This window comes from Sander lucioperca, chromosome 21 (genome assembly GCF_008315115.2).
Source record: "Sander lucioperca isolate FBNREF2018 chromosome 21, SLUC_FBN_1.2, whole genome shotgun sequence".
In the NCBI taxonomy this organism is placed as follows: Eukaryota; Metazoa; Chordata; class Actinopteri; order Perciformes; family Percidae; genus Sander; species Sander lucioperca.
In genome coordinates, this window is record NC_050193.1 from 13,624,814 (window position 1) to 13,643,887 (window position 19,074).

General features: G+C 39.7%; 2 protein-coding genes across 4 annotated transcripts; both read right to left on the reverse strand.

The window, feature by feature from the left end:
• Positions 1 to 535: 535 nt before the first annotated feature.
• On the reverse strand, positions 536 to 6,112 carry ypel3 (yippee-like 3). 2 transcript variants are annotated; one of them, XM_035996885.1, is made up of 5 exons: positions 5,728 to 6,112; positions 4,047 to 4,172; positions 3,725 to 3,768; positions 2,899 to 3,007; positions 536 to 1,940 (listed from the first exon to the last, which is right to left on the reverse strand). In XM_035996885.1, exons 2-5 carry the CDS (start codon positions 4,161 to 4,163, stop codon positions 1,851 to 1,853), a joined length of 360 nt encoding a protein of 119 aa, XP_035852778.1. In that variant the 5' UTR covers positions 4,164 to 4,172; positions 5,728 to 6,112; the 3' UTR covers positions 536 to 1,850. The 2 variants fall into 2 exon arrangements, with proteins under 2 accessions (XP_035852778.1, XP_031176694.1); XM_031320834.2 differs by having other exon boundaries at positions 4,047 to 4,165; positions 5,721 to 6,109.
• Positions 2,440 to 17,108, reverse strand: gdpd3a (glycerophosphodiester phosphodiesterase domain containing 3a). Of its 2 annotated transcripts, XR_004108713.2 has the most exons (11): positions 16,609 to 17,108; positions 15,009 to 15,051; positions 13,927 to 14,062; positions 13,063 to 13,108; positions 12,828 to 12,946; positions 11,847 to 11,936; positions 11,214 to 11,347; positions 10,411 to 10,470; positions 10,105 to 10,156; positions 7,552 to 9,071; positions 2,440 to 2,449 (listed from the first exon to the last, which is right to left on the reverse strand). XR_004108713.2 is itself a non-coding variant. In XM_031320833.2 (10 exons), the coding sequence occupies exons 1-10, from the start codon at positions 16,745 to 16,747 to the stop codon at positions 8,943 to 8,945; spliced, it is 948 nt and encodes a 315-aa protein (XP_031176693.1). In that variant the 5' UTR covers positions 16,748 to 17,108; the 3' UTR covers positions 7,351 to 8,942. The 2 variants fall into 2 exon arrangements, 1 of the variants encoding a protein (XP_031176693.1); XM_031320833.2 differs by lacking the exon at positions 2,440 to 2,449 and having other exon boundaries at positions 7,351 to 9,071.
• Between the last annotated feature and the right edge of the window lie 1,966 nt (positions 17,109 to 19,074).

The following is a 19,074-nucleotide window of genomic DNA, read 5'->3' on the forward strand; positions in this document are numbered from 1 at the left end:
TCTTGTGGAAGTGTATGTAATTAGTTCTGTAAGTGTTTCCATTAGTAGCATCATGTAACCAGCAGGGTGTCTACACAACCATACTGTGGTAACAATGTACCTATAATCTAACAGTACCTACATCACCATCTGCTGGTTGATTTATGGACCAGTCAGGGCATCCTGTTGAATTTCTTCCTCCCTGTAAATGAGAGCTTTGCTAACATGCATTAAATGATATAATAAATAGATAAACGTTTCCCTTACAAATTATAAACTGAAATTGTGACCTTGGGAACAGTTTATTCCAACACCATTATGCTACATGTATCAGGTAATGCTCAGTAAAAAAAAAAAAAAAAAAGGAACAAAAAAATTATGCAGAAAGTCTAAGTGATGTAGAGGATTATCAGTTCTCAAGTGGATACCAGACTTGCATGTTGTGTTGCATCTGTGTAGCATCTATATTTATTTTAAGTTGTTTTAATAACTCAAGTATGTGTGTGTGGGAATCAGAGGCCAGATTACATACACAACATCTCAAGCAAAAGAAAACTGAACACCGGTTACAGATAAACTGTATTTTAATGAAAGATTAGGTTAAAATAATACACTTTAATGAAAGAAGCAGACATTAAAAATCACCATAAATATGCTACATAATCCTATAACACTTTGCTCTAACACCATTGAGTAAATGTATCTGTATGGGTAGCTTCATGTTAGGATATACACAAACACATAGGGGATAGATCTCATCAGAATTAAGTGAACACACACACACACACACACACACACACACACACACACACACACACACACACACACACACACACACACACACACACACACACGACTTTTGCAGGCTTTAATATCACCAATTCAACATCCTGATTGCCTTTAAAATATAACCAAGTGTTACTGATTTTACCATTAAAAAATGTGAATTTTACTGATAAAAATAACAAGCCCCGGCGACACTGCTTTAAGCATTCCCATACCCTTTCATCACTCAAAAATGATCTATAGGTTAAGCAGGCCTATATACTTTACTCAGTTTGGGCCAGATATGTCTACATGTGCACCTTAAAGTCAAAAGGAAAACCCAAATACCTGCATCTGATGTGTAAAACGGTCAGATTATTTGACTTGCACTGGCCTCGCCCCCACAGAGCGAGACTGATTAGCGGTCATCACTCAAAACACACGCTTTAAAATTAGGGTTGGGCATCGTCTTGATTTGAACAATTCTGCTTCCAATTCAGATTCTTCCTTTTGATTCCGGTTCTTATCGATTCTCGATTCCGATACTTTGAGTTGAAATGGGTCACATGCTTATTTAACAGATAAGAGAAACATTTTATTTTGAGGGCTTTTTCAATGTAAAATAAAGCCACACTTTAGAGCGCCGCGCCTGGAAGTACGGGTTCTTGCGCCAAATGTTCCAAACGATTCCAATAATAAAAAAAACCGATTCCACTGGAATCGTAATTTTAGAAACGATTCCAAGTTGGAACCGGTTCTCGATGCCCAACCCTATTTAAAATCCAACATGCACACGTGCCTGTGTGACTACATCTCCCAGTCTTTCACACACACACACAAACCCTGCACTCATTCAGTCCATGTCCCAGCACAACTAGCAATTGGGATAGCAATATCAGCAAATGTGTTGTTGTGGTCGCTGGAAAAACATGAAGAACAGAAAAAGATAAAAGGCATCACATGCTATTGTTGGCGAAGCCGTACGAAGTGAAAGTGTGGCACAGCGATGGCTCGTACGCGGGATGAGGAGGCTACACTGGAACCCCTTTAAGTTGAGGGGATGCAACTTTTGAAAAAGTCATGAAGAAAGATGGGAGGTTTCCCTCTCAGTCCCAGCCGTTGTCCTTTATCATGTGGGACAGCTCAATGATAAACTTCCCCTCCTTGTACTTCTGACTCAGCTCAAAGGCTTGCTCCTGCAGGAGGGAGGTACATAAGGGTTATTAAAAAGATTAAACTATAGCTCAAACCAGACTTACACCATGCTTATGTACTATCCAGTACTAGTTTCATAAGAAGGAAATGCAGACTCCAAATTTCAAGGTAGTGTTTAAACTTAATAGACGTTTGTTGAATGTTTGTTTTTAGACATTGTTGCATATTACAGTATGAGAAAAAGAGCTGTGGCAATGTGTGCTTCACATCTCTGACATTTAAAAAAAAAAAAAGCATTATTACACCATTTCCTCATGGGTATTTCTATACTCTGCCATAACATCTTAAATTGTGTAAAGGTGTATTTATACTATGGGTTTAAGAGGCTATGCTGTAGCTTCCTGGTCTACGCATGTAACTTCTGTAGCTACAACGCAACTCATAAATGTGATTACAAATGAGGGCTACAGCGTCTACAAAGATACCATGTGGGCAGCACAAGAACTGTGACTGGCCAAATTGGGCTGGTTGTGTTTTCTCTAACAAAATGCTGGCGCCGGTAGAGATTGTTGATAGTCAACATTAAGAAAGTTGAAAAAAAAGACTCCGTGATCTTCTGCCTTTCAGTAACACACATCTAGCAAAGCCATCTCCACAGCAAACCTTCTGTTCAGCTCCTTCTCTATTCTTAATCACCTGGATGTAACTGCAGTTTAATAGGTATGTGCGTAGCTTAGCATCACTCTAAATCACAAAGTGGATGAAAGAATGTAAACACACTTAGGGGATGTAAGTAAAGCAGGACACGGATTGAATCACCTGCTATATCTCCTGCTAATGTTACTGGGGTGCCATCAAGGGTGAAATCTACCACTGAACTGTAAATCAAAACCTACACCAGGTATCTGTGGTGGGAACAATGTTAACTCCTTTCATCAAACATTTAAGCGGCTCTCCTTTGAACAAGCCAGCATTTTATTCACAAATGGTCGTACTTACGTATTTCCAGCCCAGCGTGGTGTGGCAGTTTTCACAGTAGATGTCGGCGACAGCGTGTAGTCCCGTGAGCAGTAGCCTCTCCTCCGCAGGACCACAGCCAACATTCACCCTGAAACCAAATGCAGTATTGTCAAACAGCAGCTCCTCTCTGATTCACAGAGGGCTTCACAGGAATTAACCTACTCTCCTTACCATGCGCCAAGAGACTAGTGTGTGAACCTAAACAGTAAAGGACCTGCTATATGATATTCTTTTTAAAGGTTAAAAAAAGACTAAAGTTCATGAAACAGTCATTCCCATGAAACCATTGAGAAGAGAGACTTAGAAACAGATCAGCATCTATTCAATTTAAACCTTGAAGTTCGATTAAGTGCTTGAGTTATTTAAGGGGCTCCCATTTTAGGGTCAAAGCCTGTGTATTTCTGACCCACTAACCAAGGACAAGCGCCACTGAAGTGAACTTCAAGGTTGACCCGAGAGCAGATCAGATTATCTGTTGACAATGTGGTTTGTGCAAATGTGTGAAACTGGGAATTTGGTTTCAAACAGAACTAGACTATTACTTTTAAACAAAGAGTCCTCGGGTCACTAATCTATTCAGCAATGTTTTGGTAAGAAAATACAAAAGGAAAAATTTTTTTTTTAAACTGTGATGAATATAAATCAATTGTAACCCTTACTGAAGTCTTTTTTTTTTTTCTTTTTTTTTTAACCCGTCTACACAGTATATATGGAGGTAAAAATAAGATTGCAAACCTAAGATAAGAATAGCCACTTTCCTACATTCAATGTGTGTAGCAAAATAAAAAAAAATTAAAATACTCACACAGAGTTGAAGAGGTAGGCTCGGCCCTGACTGCCTTGGAAAGACTAAGACACATGGAGGAAAAATTAAATAAGATTTTTTTTTTTTTTTTTTAAGTGCTACATGTGTCCACTTGACATATAGGTCATCAAACACAACAGGATATATTAATTGTTTTTATTTTTTTTAAATGTCTTCTAACTTCAGGAGATATATTATTTGTTTTATGTCAGTCCAGTTTTTCCAGTTTTGCTACTTTCTAAACTATGGGAGAACCATGAGGCGTTGTTATGAGCCACCTGAAATGATTATTAACAACAACAAGAGTGGCAGTATAATGAACCTTGGAGATAAGATCGTCATGGTTGGCCAGATGGGCACGGCAGTGCACACAGCTGTAGCGTCGGTGGCACGAGTCCAGGTATGCCTGGAACGTCTTGGCTTTTGTCAGCTTCACCATGTCTGATGAGGAAAAGGGAAGGAGGAAGGAGGAAGCAGGATGGGAGTTTAGTTTTAGTGACACTATGACTCCTAAGACCCACTGGTTAACCATACATGTGAATTAAGGATTTTCATTTTGATTCCATTTTCAGCTATCAGTGAGGAAGTGGAAGATATTGGAGACAGACAGGTTTTACATCAGATTTTAACATCTGATAATAATACAATTCTGCAAGGCTTTCCCTTAACATAACCTGTCAAATGTTAATAAACTGTGATGCTGGAACATTCATTTTGACAATCAATTTCGTATTTTTATATATATATATATATATATATATATATATATATATATATATATATATATATATATATATATATGACGTGAGTATTAACAGAAGGTAAGACACAGTGGTGAAATGTAACTAAGTACATTTACTCAAGTACTGTACTGAAGTACAATTCTGAGGTACTTGCACTATATTTTAGTATTTCAATTTGATGCAATGTTAAACTTCTACTCTACTGCATTTTTTGACATTTGTAGTTACTAGTTTTTACATTAATATGGTTGAATGATATGATACAGTACTTTACTACTAACATACTCAGTCGTTTACAAAGTATCTAAACTTGGCTCCACATTGAGGAACTACAACATTAAAATGCTCTTACATGTTTTCGGTAGTGATAAAAACAGAATTATATAATATTCTATAATAATATAACTTCACCCCATAACTTTAAAGATTTAACTTAAGAAATCCAAAACTTTGGCTTAGTATCTCATAATTCAGACTAACAATTTTAACTATCTTCCATAGCATTATGATTTATCATGATTATTTTTTTTATCATTTCATAATTTTTTAATGGCAGAAATAGGTCTACACATCATCGGACAGATGAATCTATAATGAATCAAAATCAGATGTATTGGCCAAGTATGGGTACATATACAAGTCACTTGACTCTGGTTTAAGTTGCTCTCAGTGTATCAATTTACAGGAAGATAGCAACAGCCACACATTAAAAACAAGGACAACAAAGCTGATCAAGTAAACAGTAATATTATGTAAGTATGTAAAAAGTGGCGTATATGAAAATAACTGAATGACAGCCCTAGTGAACAATATGCTGTAATCATGTATCGTGTTATTGTCACTGTGCAGACTGAAACATAGTCAAACTAACATAAAAAAAACGTGTACTGTTATAAATAATCAAAGTTGAGAGACTCATGCTGGCTGAAGGGTTAGGACCAGGCAGCTTGCTTCCTGGTTTACAACAGTTGCACAAACAATCCTCGCCTCTTTATGCAATCAGTTAACCCACATTCAAGCCCCTGCACCGTGTGCTGCGCCATTTATGCAACACTGGTGGCAGTCTGTCACTAAAGTCAGTCGGTCGCTAAATAATAACACAGGCGGCCTGATACAGATGCAGGAGAAATCGGTCACTAGCTCTGACCTAGCTAGTTTTCGTGTTAGCTAGCTCCGCACTGGTCGCAACATAGAGCGGCTAACAGCAGCTCAGATGCGCATTGCAGGATATTCCTCGGTGTCTGTCGACTCACCTGGTATTATCGAAGCTCCTCGCAGTCTTTACAGCGTATCAATGTGACTGACAGCTGAAAAACATCTAATTAAAGCAGGTATGTGGTCGGCACGTCGGCTCGGTCCAACAGTCGACCACGCGCTAAAGGCTTGGACAATAAAGACAACAGAGACAGCCTCTGGTTGTTGCAGCGGAGCCCGTTTACCCGCGTCTCTTCTTTGAATCTGAAACAGCTTTCAAACTTCATCCACGGCCTTTGTTAAAAACAGGAGCTGAAATCCGACAATGCTGGCAGGCTGACAGGATAACAGTGCGGCTGCTCCGGCGGGAGAAAAATGTGGTTTATTATGAAAACACGCAGAGGAGGAAGTCTGAAGAGTGCAAAACAAATCCCCGTCGACCAATAAGAGACGGCGGGTGACGTCTAGAATGTGGGTCAGCCAATCAAATTCGACTTCTCATGAGCCATTTATGGCTATCAGTTGATTGTCGGTACAGCCTTAAAAATGCTGTTAGAGGGTTATTATCCTGCTGGCGGATTTTGGGATAAAAGTCCTTCAGACTGGCTGCAAACGGATCAAACTACACTACTACACTATGTAAAGAACACGTATTTGCGGTTATGTGACAAAATTCAGGAAATCTTTGATATCCTTGGACAGAAAGGATTGGGAGGATATGCTGTTGTGGTTTCTTGATTTATTTGCGCTGCTGTCTCAAAGCCGTATTGCTTTCCTCTTAAATGTGTATTATGTTGTAGCCAGGGGGTCCAAATTCCTCCAGCACAGCACCATCAGTCCTAAAACACTGCGAAAGATTCTCACAATCCAAAAATAATCCAAACAGTTCACATTGTATTCATTATTTTTTTTTTTTTATTAATTTAACCCTTGAACTATATTTTCTGTAAATGTGTCTCCCATCATAATGATCTGAATGTTGTTTGAAAAGCAGGGCTGTTAATGATTATTTTCATTATTTATTAATCTGTCGATTATTCCCTTAAATTATTTGGTTTATACAATGTAAGAGAATCTCCATCACAAGTGCATGACATCTTCACATCTTGTTTTTCTTTCTTTCTGACCAACAGTCTAAAACCCCAAAATATTCAGTCATAGAAAATTAAGAAAAACAACAATATTCAGATTTGAAGTTTGGCATTTTTGCTTGTGTGCAATGATAACTACTACCCTGGTTGTGTGATCACAAGAGCCTTATTTCTCTGCTGGGTCACTTATTCAAGTCTTTGCTTATTACATCTACTGTATCAAAAACCTCAGTCAGCACTGATCCACTTATACCCACTTGTCACACTGCAAAGCACAGCCAAGCAGTTCAGAAAAGGACAGCCTTTGTTTCACCAACAGGCCGGTTGATATTATCACAGTGGTATGGCCGGACTTTGACTGTAGCCTGGGAAAAACAATACAGGTGAGGCTAACTGCACATGTAAACCCCCTGTTTATATGTGGCTGTATAGTATATGTGGCTGAGTGACTTTATTAAACACAGATGCACAATACAGCCTAGCCATATATATATATTTGTCGTAACAATAAATGTACATTTTCTTTGCTTTTATTTCCAACCCACGTGTTCTTTTCATCTTAATACCACACACAAGAATATAATAACATACATCCAAGTGAATTTTTGCAGATCATTTATTTCTAAAGTTCAACACTTATTCAAACCAGTCAAATTATGTCCAAAAAACACCAGACACAGTCAAAACAGTCATGTTTACTCTCTTATCATGAGTTATCAGGTGACATGGTCCAGCTGGTTAAATATTTACTCCAGCTACAAACACTGCTCAATCCTAGCACTACTTTTTTTTTTTTAACAAACTGAAATAAAACAAAACTCTGCACTACCAGCAAACTGTTCAGTTTAATACATTATTTATCTCTCCAGCAAGCAGAATCCCCCATTGTGTTCCTTGATGCAGAAAAAGCTTTTGTTTAGATACTTTGGAAATTTCTATTTGCCACATTAGATAAATTTGGTTTTGGAGAATCATCAAAATTTCCAATTGTGTTACACACTGGACCAAACCTACTATCTTTCCACTACAGATCAACATGCAGCAGCCCATACACACTGGTTGCATTACTTATGTAGTCAGTCAGTCAGTCTAAAACTGCTTACTGATATGTTACAGACAGAATAGCTACTGATAATGCTCCCTAAAATAAATGATTTCTTACCAATTCAACCCACCGTCACCTGGATTCAATCATTAGATGCCATCATCACCAAATATTATTGGAATAATGAGACACATCAAATTGACAACCCTTCAAAAAACCAAAACCCAAAGAGGCTTAGAAGCTACAGTACACTTCCTCCATTATACACACTCACTCCCAGAGGGTCTGGAGGTAGCGCAGTGTGGGAAGCTGGGAGTGACCTGTATTGGACCAGCTCCCTCTTAGGTCTGGGGGCGGCCCAACACAATGGCACCCAAAAGATAAAGATAAGAAAACTAAATACAAGGAAAAGAAAAAAAGTAGTAGTGACCCCGCTGGCCCCCCCGTAACCCGAGTAAGTGTTCCGTATCCGTATATGTGTTTATTTTTCACCACTTTGTCTTTTTTTTTTAAATGTTTTTTATTTCTGTTTTTCCTCAAATTGTTATTTATTTCTTTATATTCTTTCCCCTCTCTCCTACTCCTCCTCCACACATATCTGCACATTCCTCAGGTCACACTTACACATACTGCACATCAATGCACAACACACTATACCACATGCACATAAAACATAAGGCAACGTCAATAAGAAGTTCTCCCATTGACATACACATAATAATTGTCTACTCTAACAACATAACGGTCTATATATTTTGTTACACCCTGTCTGTCTAATTTGTCACCTTTTTGTACTCCGGCCCTGTGCACTAATAAAAGCACTGTTAGATTTGTTGCTGAGAAAAATCACTGACTGTTTCTTTAAACTCTGAGCTTTGTCTGACTGAATGTGGGTGGAGGCAGTAGAAGTGACACAATTGCAGTTAATTCTATCAGCAATGATTCAGATTAAAGAATTGAATAATAATTTTATTCCCACTGCATGGTGTTTAATAGTTCGACCAACAACTCGTCGTCTAATCTTGTCACGGTGGAAGAAACGGTTTTCACACTTCTTGTTCACACTTTTTCTCACGGTCTTTTCTTTACACAGTCCTCATCCATAAGAAAGCTGCCAGTTATGAATTGTGAGGATGTGTTTGGGGTCAATCCTGACTTCTGTTTCTGCAGAGGTAGCTTGACAGAAGAGCCGGGTAGTCACTCATTACCCCTGTGGCCCCGACTTCAAATGCAGCCTTTATGTCTTCATCTTCATTGCACACAAACAAATGCACCTGCAACCACAGCTATATTAGTCAACATGTAATGATCTGTTCAGGGTCCTGGAGACCAAACACCTAAAAAAAAAAAACATACTTAAACATTTTTTATCACCTTTTTTTTTTAAACAAATGGGGAGTAAAGCCATTGCCAACAAAACAAGGAGTAAAGTTAAAATGAGTCAGTGTCCTGTTTCTCTGTCATCCTTCCTGCAGTTTTGAGCTACAGTATGTGACTTGACCATCAATGCAACACAAACCCTATACATCTGGAGAGTAGCAGTTGTATCATGTGACAGCCAAAATACAGCAGACATCAGCATGAAGTGAGACCTTGGTGCATCAAGGAGCACTTGTTCAGACTGCAGTGTAGACAAATAATTGATATCAATGCCATGGCAGCAGCATTGTGAGTTCCTTCAGTGTTGTACTGTACTTTACCTTTTAGATTCCTTGTTATCCGAGAAACAACAATCTATTTTAGGCCTCTTTCTTCTATTGTTACACATATATCATGATGTATCACAGATGATTGTCTCACAATATTCCAATATTCACACAAGCCCACATTCTCCTAGAGTGTGGGGCTCCTCCTCCTCCTCCTCCGGAGATCTCATCACTCTGTTTTTAATGTGCATGATAAGGTGAAGAGCTTTTCTTAGTCACTACCTCACGATTACTCATAAGCATTCAAATGCCTGGAGGCCCTTAGCAGCTGGCTTGACTACGACATATGACTTGTTTTCATGCCCAAACTATTCAGTGAGCACTCATGGCCTGACGGTGGGGGTGACTCCATCCCAGCAGAGATTACTCACATCAGGACAGAGGTGATGCATCCAAGACACTCACATTGGCTGTTTGAGCGTTGCTGTTTGTCTCAGACATACTGAAATACTCTTATATATAATAATAATAATAATAATAATAATAGTAGGAAGTTAAATGCAATTACAGTTCATTGTAAACAGTCTTAACTAAACTTTCTATGCATTCCCTGTAATGCATCTAAACGAACTCTGCTTTAGGTGCGTATGTGGTTTCATACCTGAATTCCACGGGCTGCGAGGTGTTTGAAAAGACTCTTCCTCATTGTTACTCTGGAATGACAGCATACATGAATATATGAATAACTTTGTTTACAAAATCAGCAGTAAAACATGATTAAGAATATTGCTACTGTATAAACGGCATTATCGTAATGCTGTAATTCTGCATAGAAGCATCACCCCATTTACTGTGGATGTAATGCTCTCAGATTTTTTTTCCTTCTCAGACATGTTTGTCAATGACTCTCGTGACCATTTTAGAACAAAGTCAGTTGTAAAGAGCATGCAGTGAAAACATCACTCACTTCTCTAACAAAGAGATGACCAGCTTGTTCCTCAGGATGCTCTCCTCAGGAATGTACGTCCTTCAGCAAACAGAGACAGAGAAAGAAACAATAGACACATCTGTGCGGTGACATGTTGATCCTACACCAAACATCAGAAAAATCTCAGAAGATAAAACCAGATGAATGTATAGCATGGCCTGCAGCCAAAACTCTAAAAACTCAGAAGAACATGTGGGATGCAGCTGTCAGATATACACAAAACTAGAGATGTTCCGATACGATACCAGTATCGGTATCGGCTCCAATACTGCCTAAAACGCTGGTATCGGTATCGGGAAGTACTGGAGTTAATGCACCGATCCGATGCCACGTAATAAAGCCCTAAAGAAAATTTACGTTAAAGTAGTTTATTTATGTTCTTTTTCCGTTATAACTGACTGTCAAACTGGATAATAAAAGAGAGTTCTGGGACGTTCATGTTTCACAAAGAGTTTAACCTGAGCCAGACCGACAACAAAGATTGAAATAATATCACATCCATACAGGGATAGTAGTATACAGTTGTTAAAACATAATAAAATATATGACACACTGGTATCGGATCGGTACGCGGTATCGGCCGATACGCAAGTTCAGGTATCAGAATCGGTATCGGGAAGCAAAAAATGGTATCGGGCCATCTCTACACAACACACAGGGCATGGACATTAAGAGAGCTGTGGTGTAGTAGCCTGAGCAGAGAGGAGGAAGGATTTTGCTGTTTAATAACACATAAACTAACACGCATCAACATGCAGAGACAAACACTCCTTGAGCCACACCTGTTGATGATGCGCGGCAGGTAGAACTGCAGTAAACTCTCTCCCAGGGGCACGAAGGGCAGCAGGCCACTGTAGAAGAGAAGCAGAAGCAGCAGACCTCGGTTCATGGTGAAACTGTACGGCATGGAGTCGTTCTACGAGGAAGCAAAGAGACAGACAGACAGAGAGAGAGAGAGAGAGAGAGAGAGAGAGAGACAGACAGACAGACAGAGAGAGAGAGAGACAGAGACAGACAGAGAGAGAGACAGACAGAGACAGACAGAGAGAGAGAGAAAGAGAGACAGAGAGAGACAGACAGAGAGCGAGATAGAGACAGACAGAGAGAGAGATACAGACAGACAGACAGACAGACAGACAGACAGACAGACAGACAGACAGAGAGAGATAGATAGATAGATAGATAGATAGATAGATAGAGAGAGAGAGAGAGAGAGAGAGAGAGAGCGAGAGAGAGGGAGAGAGAGAGAGAGAGAGAGAGAGTGCCAACACAGAGACAGTTTACAGTTTAATTCCAGCTATTTAGGTCAAGCAGTTCCAATATTATTTATAAGAGGCAAAATGTGATATTTTCACTGTGAATTGATAGTAAAAGGCTGCACAAGTAGCTTTGTCTCCCCCAGGTGGTCTATGTACCGTTCTGCGGCATTCCATCATAATGGTGGAGTCCACAGAGGCCCAGACAGTGATCTCCTCCCTGTTGTAGCATCTAACCAAGTCCGACACCTACACATGGACAAGGGAGGGTTACACATGAAATGTGAAGGTGGAAGTGGTGGAATTTACGTGTCCTAAGTATTGCACTTAGGTACAAATTTCAGGTACTTGTACTTTACTTGAGTCTTTTCATGCCACTTTCTCTATTTTACTTCGCTACATTTCAGAGAGAAATATTGTACTTTTTACTCCACTACATTCATCTGACAGCTTTAGTTACTTTACACATTAAGATTTTTGCACACAAAGCACATATATGTTTTATTATAAATTTAACTACCCAACAATATAACGGCCTACAAGTCCAGCTGAAATGATTAGCCGATTAAACACAGAACTGTTTTGATCTTTTCCAGTTTCTAAAATGTGAGGATTTTTCTGCATTAAGTACACATCCTTTTAATACTTTAAGTACATTTTCCTGATGATGCTTACTTACTTTTACTTAAGTTACATTTTTAATGCAGGACTTTTACTTCTTTTACTACTTTTACAGAGTATTTTTTTTACAGTGTGGTATCTTTTACTTAAGTAAAGGATCTGAATACTTCTTCCACCACTGGAAGGCGGTGAAGGAATAATGAGATATGAAGGTGTATCAGCCGTCATTTTGAAGTTAAAAAAAATGCTCATAGGCAGGATATATTGGCTTCAAAAGAGACCACATTTACATGTTGGAGTTTAAAAGCAACATGAAGTCTAAAGTGCAGGCACATTGCTCATGAAAATAAGCAACAGACAAAGACAAACAGTGGCAATATACCAGGGATAATCTCGACACTTGACTTGATATTTGCTGAGCATCACAAAAGCATGATCGCAGTTGCATATTTTGGAGATTCTCCATTGGAAACGGCTCTGGTAATAGTTGTAGGTGTTTTTTAGGTGTACGTACTGTACCTTTTCCATCAGCTGCTTGTTGTTTTCTTTGATCTCAACGCTGACAGGCAACTTAGGGAACTTCCTGAACACATCCTCCAGCAGAGCAAACTTCCTGTCTGGACCGTTGCTGTAGCGACCTGGAGGAGGGAGGGGTGAAAATAAGGGTTACAACACACTACTGACTACTACACTACTGACCATTGAATGGCTTTTTGTTAATATTGAGAATAAGATAATGAGAGGAGGAACTCACCTGCATAAAATGTCACCTCTAGTCTCTCTTTATACAGAGGCAAATCCTAAAAGAGTTTTCAAACAGCAGAGGTAAGGAGGAAGTTATAATATAAAGTTATATTATTATGATATTGCTTGTGATTACCATAAAAGAAATATGTTTCCATCTTGGGATATTCTTGGTTTAATGTGGAGTTGCTGCACGCTGACAAAGCTGAATGCAAAGTCAAGCTTTCACTTGAAAGCTTTTGAAATTTATCCAGTACTTAAGTGAACTTTTACTCTGGTTTTGGAGGATAGCATTAGCATAACCCTGATGCAGAATGCTGTAACTGTAAATGACTGAAACACGTCTCTCTTCAGCACACAACCATGTGCTTGTTATTACTGTTGGCTTGGGTTAATGGCGGTCTGTAGGTTTTTGTGTTTTAATCTGATACAACACATGACGGGAGTGTGTTTATAACAAAAGTTCAGAGGCAAACTACACTGAAAACACACATTGAAGTAAAATATGTAGTTTTATATTCAAAAGATACAGGTTTTAGTGCAGTAACTCGCTAATTTAGAAATCCTGCTGTGTGAGACGTGGCTCCAAGGCATCATGGGTAAACTTAAAGTGAGTATTTGGCTTTGCATGCAGCTATGTACACATTGTTAAACTGGAGCAGATAACTACCTTAAAACACAGAGGGATTTATTTTTTTGACATGTAAATGTAAGTGCTTATTATGCATGTTTCAGCGCAAGATGAGAATCAAACGCCTTTCAGGCCAACATGGTGGGCTAAAACAATAATACAGAAAGCCACCACTTGGCCGGAGCTTCTGTCTCAGTATGACCTTTGTCCTAACCAACAGTCCTGTAGGATCTGTCCTCCCACCTGTAGATTGAGTGATGAGATGGTGACATCTTGGCCGGTCTGCCTCAGCAGATTCTCATCATGTGACACTACCACATGTCCGTCACGTGTCAAGCGACAGTCCATCTCCAGCATCTGTGTGCCTTGCTCCACCGCACTGCAGACCGAAGTACACATGGAGGAAGGATGAGAATACATGCATTTGTTACCTGCACAGTGAGAGAGCTTCTGTTCACGCCTCCTCTTCCAGCTCTTTAAACTTGAGAGACGACATGGACCCATCTCTTAAATGCTGTACAAGAAACTAAAATGTCTAATCTTAATAGGATGTAAGACAATTAACACAGCAAACAACAAAGGACAGCACAAAGTGATGTATATTTACTACTTTTTCATGAAGCACAAATCTTGCAAACATTTTATACAGTACATGAATGCATCTTTAGGCAGTCCAGACTTTCAGCATCTTTAAAGTTCCCATGGCATGAAAATTTCACTTTATGAGGTTTTTTAACATTAATATGAGTTCCCCCAGCCTGCCTATGGTCCCCCAGTGGCTAGAAATGGCGATAGGTGTAAAGTGAGCCCTGGGTATCCTGCTCTGCCTTTGAGAAAATGAAAGCTCAGATGGGCCAATCTTAATCATATCATAAGGGGAAAGGTTACCTCCCCTTTCTCTGCTTTGCCCACCCAGAAAATTTGGCCCGCCCATGAGAAAGAGAGAGACATCATGGCTTGCAAATGAGCGAAGCATGACAGTTGGTCAAGGCCACACCCCCACCCTCCACCTTGCCCCCCCTCTCTCCTCCTCAATAGCATTTAAAGCTACAGACACAGAAATGGCACATACTAAGGAAAGCTCATTGTGGGACTGGCTCTAGTGGCTGTAATTCTGCAGCAAGGCTGAATTTCGGGAAAGAGACTTCAGATACAGTATTAGTGGACCACTAAGGCCTATAAAAGCATCCAAAAAGCAGCATGTCATAGGATCTTTAATATCTTAAATATAGGATTTAAGTTATAGCAGTAAGTCTATACTTTTGCAGATAGATCTCCAAATCTGAAAAAAATTCTGAGAGCAGCAGCTTGAGTTTAGTACTCACTTTGTGAACGCGTCCATCGTGCTCTCTATCCTCTCTCCACCTCCTGGTGACAAATAGAGGAGTTAGGGTAAAAAAAAAAAATCAATCAAAAGAAAATCATAGACAAATTAAGTCATTAAAAGATTTGCAAAATATTTAAGTAGACACACTGAGCCACTGAAATTGCCTGGCTCTTTATTGCAGCACATGATGATGTTGGCAACCAGATGTTTGTATTCTCTTATCAACACGCTCCTTGTAGTGTTTGTTGACTTTTACATCTTCATTTGAGTTATTTGTTGCACGTTAACAATATTCCTCCAGGGATGTGCAACGAGTGAATGAAGTGAGCCAGACCCTCCGCCGCTCCACAGCGTGCGGATGGTCTGGCAAAGCGAGACTAGGGGTAACGTTACTGGTGGGATGCTGGTTGATGCAGCTGTGCATTTCCGTCTGACATCGCACGCACGAGTTAGACATTTCGTGGGTGGAGTGCATGGCAGTGGAAATTACGCATTGCAAATTTTGTACCACTTCCTCTGTCCACCGTGTGGTGCTAGAGAACACACTAATTATATGTCATGTTGCTGTATATCATGTGTAGACCACACCATGTAAATTTCATGCATGGGTATCAAGTATGTCCAAATTAAAGCCTTCCTCTCATTAGGGGGTGCTATGGAGCCTGCTAAACACGCATGAACCAAATCGCTGTATAGTCTCGCAATGCTCACAGGTTTTGATGTGTGCGTTCGTGAGTTTTCAATTTTATTAAGGTGCTCGTATTATGCTCATTTTCAGGTTCATAATTGTATTTAGAGGTTATATCAGAATAGGTTTACATGGTTTAATTTTCAAAAAAAACCACCATATTTTTGTTGCACTGCACATTGCTGCAGCTCCTCTTTTCACCCTGTGTCGCACATGCGCAGTAGCTAGGTAAGGACTACTAGCCAGTCAGAAGCAGAGTATGAGGGCGTGCCATGCTAGCAGCTACGCGAGCATTATAACGTGTGTTACAAAGTGTTGCACGTTTGTCTCTGAAGCAAAGGCTGGACTACAATAGAGCTGTTTGGAGCAGTTTGTGAACAGTGTTTTCTGTTGGAGATGGTAAGTCCCTTTGGGTGGACTTTGGGCTTTTTCACTTTGTAAACCTATAACGTGCACAAAAAAGATACATAACACAATAAAGTAAAGGAAAAAAAGCCAAAAAGCATAATATGAGCACTTGAAGGGCTTCAAAAATGCAAAAGTGAAAATTTAATTTTTTTTTTAACATGTTCGTAAAAATAAGAGCAATGCTTCCACCAAATTTTGTGAACATCAAATTGAACTTTATCCTAACCCTGTAATGTGTTTAGGAGCGCTATGGAGCCCACTGGCCATGCCCGAACCAATCACTACAGAACATTGCAATTTTCGCCAAGTCTGACGTGTGCCAACTGTCGTGAGTTTTCGAGCATCACAAGCCTGTCAAAAATACAATAATCATCTTTACAAAAACAATAGGTTTCTCACACTTTAATGCTCGGGCTCTAAATAGCCAACATCCCTCCAACTATCTCCTTGGCTACTTTCCAGTAAAGTATGGCCTGCACCTGACTGACCTTCACCCCCTTACCTCCTCTGTGTGAGATGTGTGTGCAGTAAAAAGCAGTGCGTTTCCTCCTGTGGAGAATGTGGGGGTTCTTCAGCAGGTACACCGAGGTGAGAGTGTATCCACCCAGAGCTGGGAGGATGAAGTACAGAAAACTGCTCATCCTTCTCTGCAAATATTTCCAGTGAGATCCTGACTGAGTCTCTGCACAATCTCCTAACCCTAACCCAACAAAAACAGTGATCAAACAAAACTGAGCCAACGACTGTGTCCTTCAGCAAAAGATAATGAATCCACAACAATCCCCCTTTGTGTGTTACAAATCCAAAAGCATGACTCTATACTACCTGCTCTGGCTTTCTGGTGAGATAAGAAAAAAACTGGACAAACTGGTTAGACGGAAGAGTCTCTCTCCTGCTCACACTTGTTCACAATCCTCCAGAGTTGTAAAAAATAGTTAATAAGCACAAGCTCATAACCCAGAGCTCACCTCTCCACTCTCTCAATCTGGCCTCTCCCCTGCCTGTTGCAATACTATCACCCTTTAAACTGCCTTTGTTCAGATAGATTGGTGGTGCTGTGTGTGTCATACCTGTAACACTTTTCTAGGATTGCTTCTATTCTGCTTCATTGTTTGGAGTGTGAGGTTGTCCATCAGTACTGTGATTATGACACTAAAGCAACATCATATGATAAATAAGCAGTCCTTTCCAGATTTAATGGGTTCATTTGAATTTTAGCACAGACATAAGTTTGCAGCTGATAATTGGGAAAGACAAAATGCATCACTGGGAGTGTAGCAGGTTTCTTAGTCGGTGTATATTTGACAAAAGGGATGGTGTGGGGAGAGGCTATGTAAACTTAGCTCTGACCCACAAGGCCAAAAATATGAAAACGCTGTAATGTCTAGGTGTGTGCATGCTGCTCGTTATACATACACTACAAAGTCAGCAGAGTGAATCTCTTTATTGTTCAGGTTCAATAGCAGAGCTGGAATGTTACAATGACACGAGAGGCCGAGCCCTCTGAAACGTTACAAGCCTGGGTTTCAACAGAATAGAGAAATCTATTCACAACTTTCCAGCATTTTCTCACTTTTGCAGGGGTCTCCTTTTGACTTACAAATTAGGGGTCCTGCTCATTTTGAAAGACCTTTGCCTACTATTTCCATTTATTTTTTAACTGATAAGCAGACGTTGCTGTTGCCATTCAAGTGACGGCGAAAGAATCTGAGAATGGCAAGTTGGGATGGGAAAGCCATGCTCAGACACGTTATGTAGGAAGGTGGGAAGGCAAGTTGACCGTTATGGCGAGATGCCACACAGTTCAGTTCATTCCCACGACTCTCAGGCTTTAATTTTACTTCAGGAGACAGTTTCACAAAGTTCTTTCAGACTGTAGCGTGAGGCCAGTCTTAGTTTGGCTTTGGAATTAATCTGATAAACGTTTTTCACAAGAAATAAAGACTAAAAAGTTAAGTAAGTAAAGGTCCAATGTGTGGGAATTTCTCCCATCTAGCATTGAGATCATATATCGCAATCAACTCTCTCGCACCACGCAGTTCAAAGTACGCATTACAGCTACGGTAGCCTTCACGCTTCAAAAAGCCGGTCTCTTGCTCTTTTCAATATCCTTTTTCTTGGCGAAGAAGACTCTGTGTGGTCCTCCATGTTTCCTTCTTCAAACTTGCCGGGGCCAGGAAGCTACGATACCCATTAGCAGCATTAGCAGCACCTGTGAGTTTATCATGCGACAGCGAAAACGTGAAAGGCGGAGCTGTATGTCCTGTATGTCCCTTACCGGCTAACGTATTTCAAGATGGAGCATGAATATGGAGCGTCTACCCAAGTTCATGCTAATGCAAATGTAAAATTTCAAGCCAAAAGGAATACTTGGAATTGATGGTGGTGGTAAATATTCATGAAAAAGAACACGTTTGTGAACAGGCAACACAGATTTTGATGAACAACTAAACACGTTACACACTAGACCTTTAAGAACTAAGAAGTTCCAATCACGGAGTCTTGCCACATTACGGTTACAATTCCGTTTTGCTCTTTGGTAGCACCTATGGTGATAAGCTGTAATTGCAGGTGTATTTATGGATCTTACTTCCCAGAGAGCCAGTCTTTCTGAAGTCTGTTAATCAGATCTAACTCATAGTCAAAGTCTTTGTTTGTAAAAACCGGCCCCTGAAGTTCAATGACAGAATGTAAAAGGTGCTGAAAATACCGGCATAGAGGGACAAAGACAAGAGACCACCAGGCAGAAAAAAGCATCCACAAACAGTTGTAACAGTATCAGGAAATTTTATTTATGTATATAATTCTGTTTCTTTGTTAATCGTTTAATTCATAATACCCATAGAATATACAGACTATAACCCTCAATAACTCATATCTCTTTGACAATCTACTTATATCTTCTTTTAAAATAATTCCTTATAAGATCTTGGAGGGGAAATCAAAGAGAAAAAAAAGGTTTCAGAAA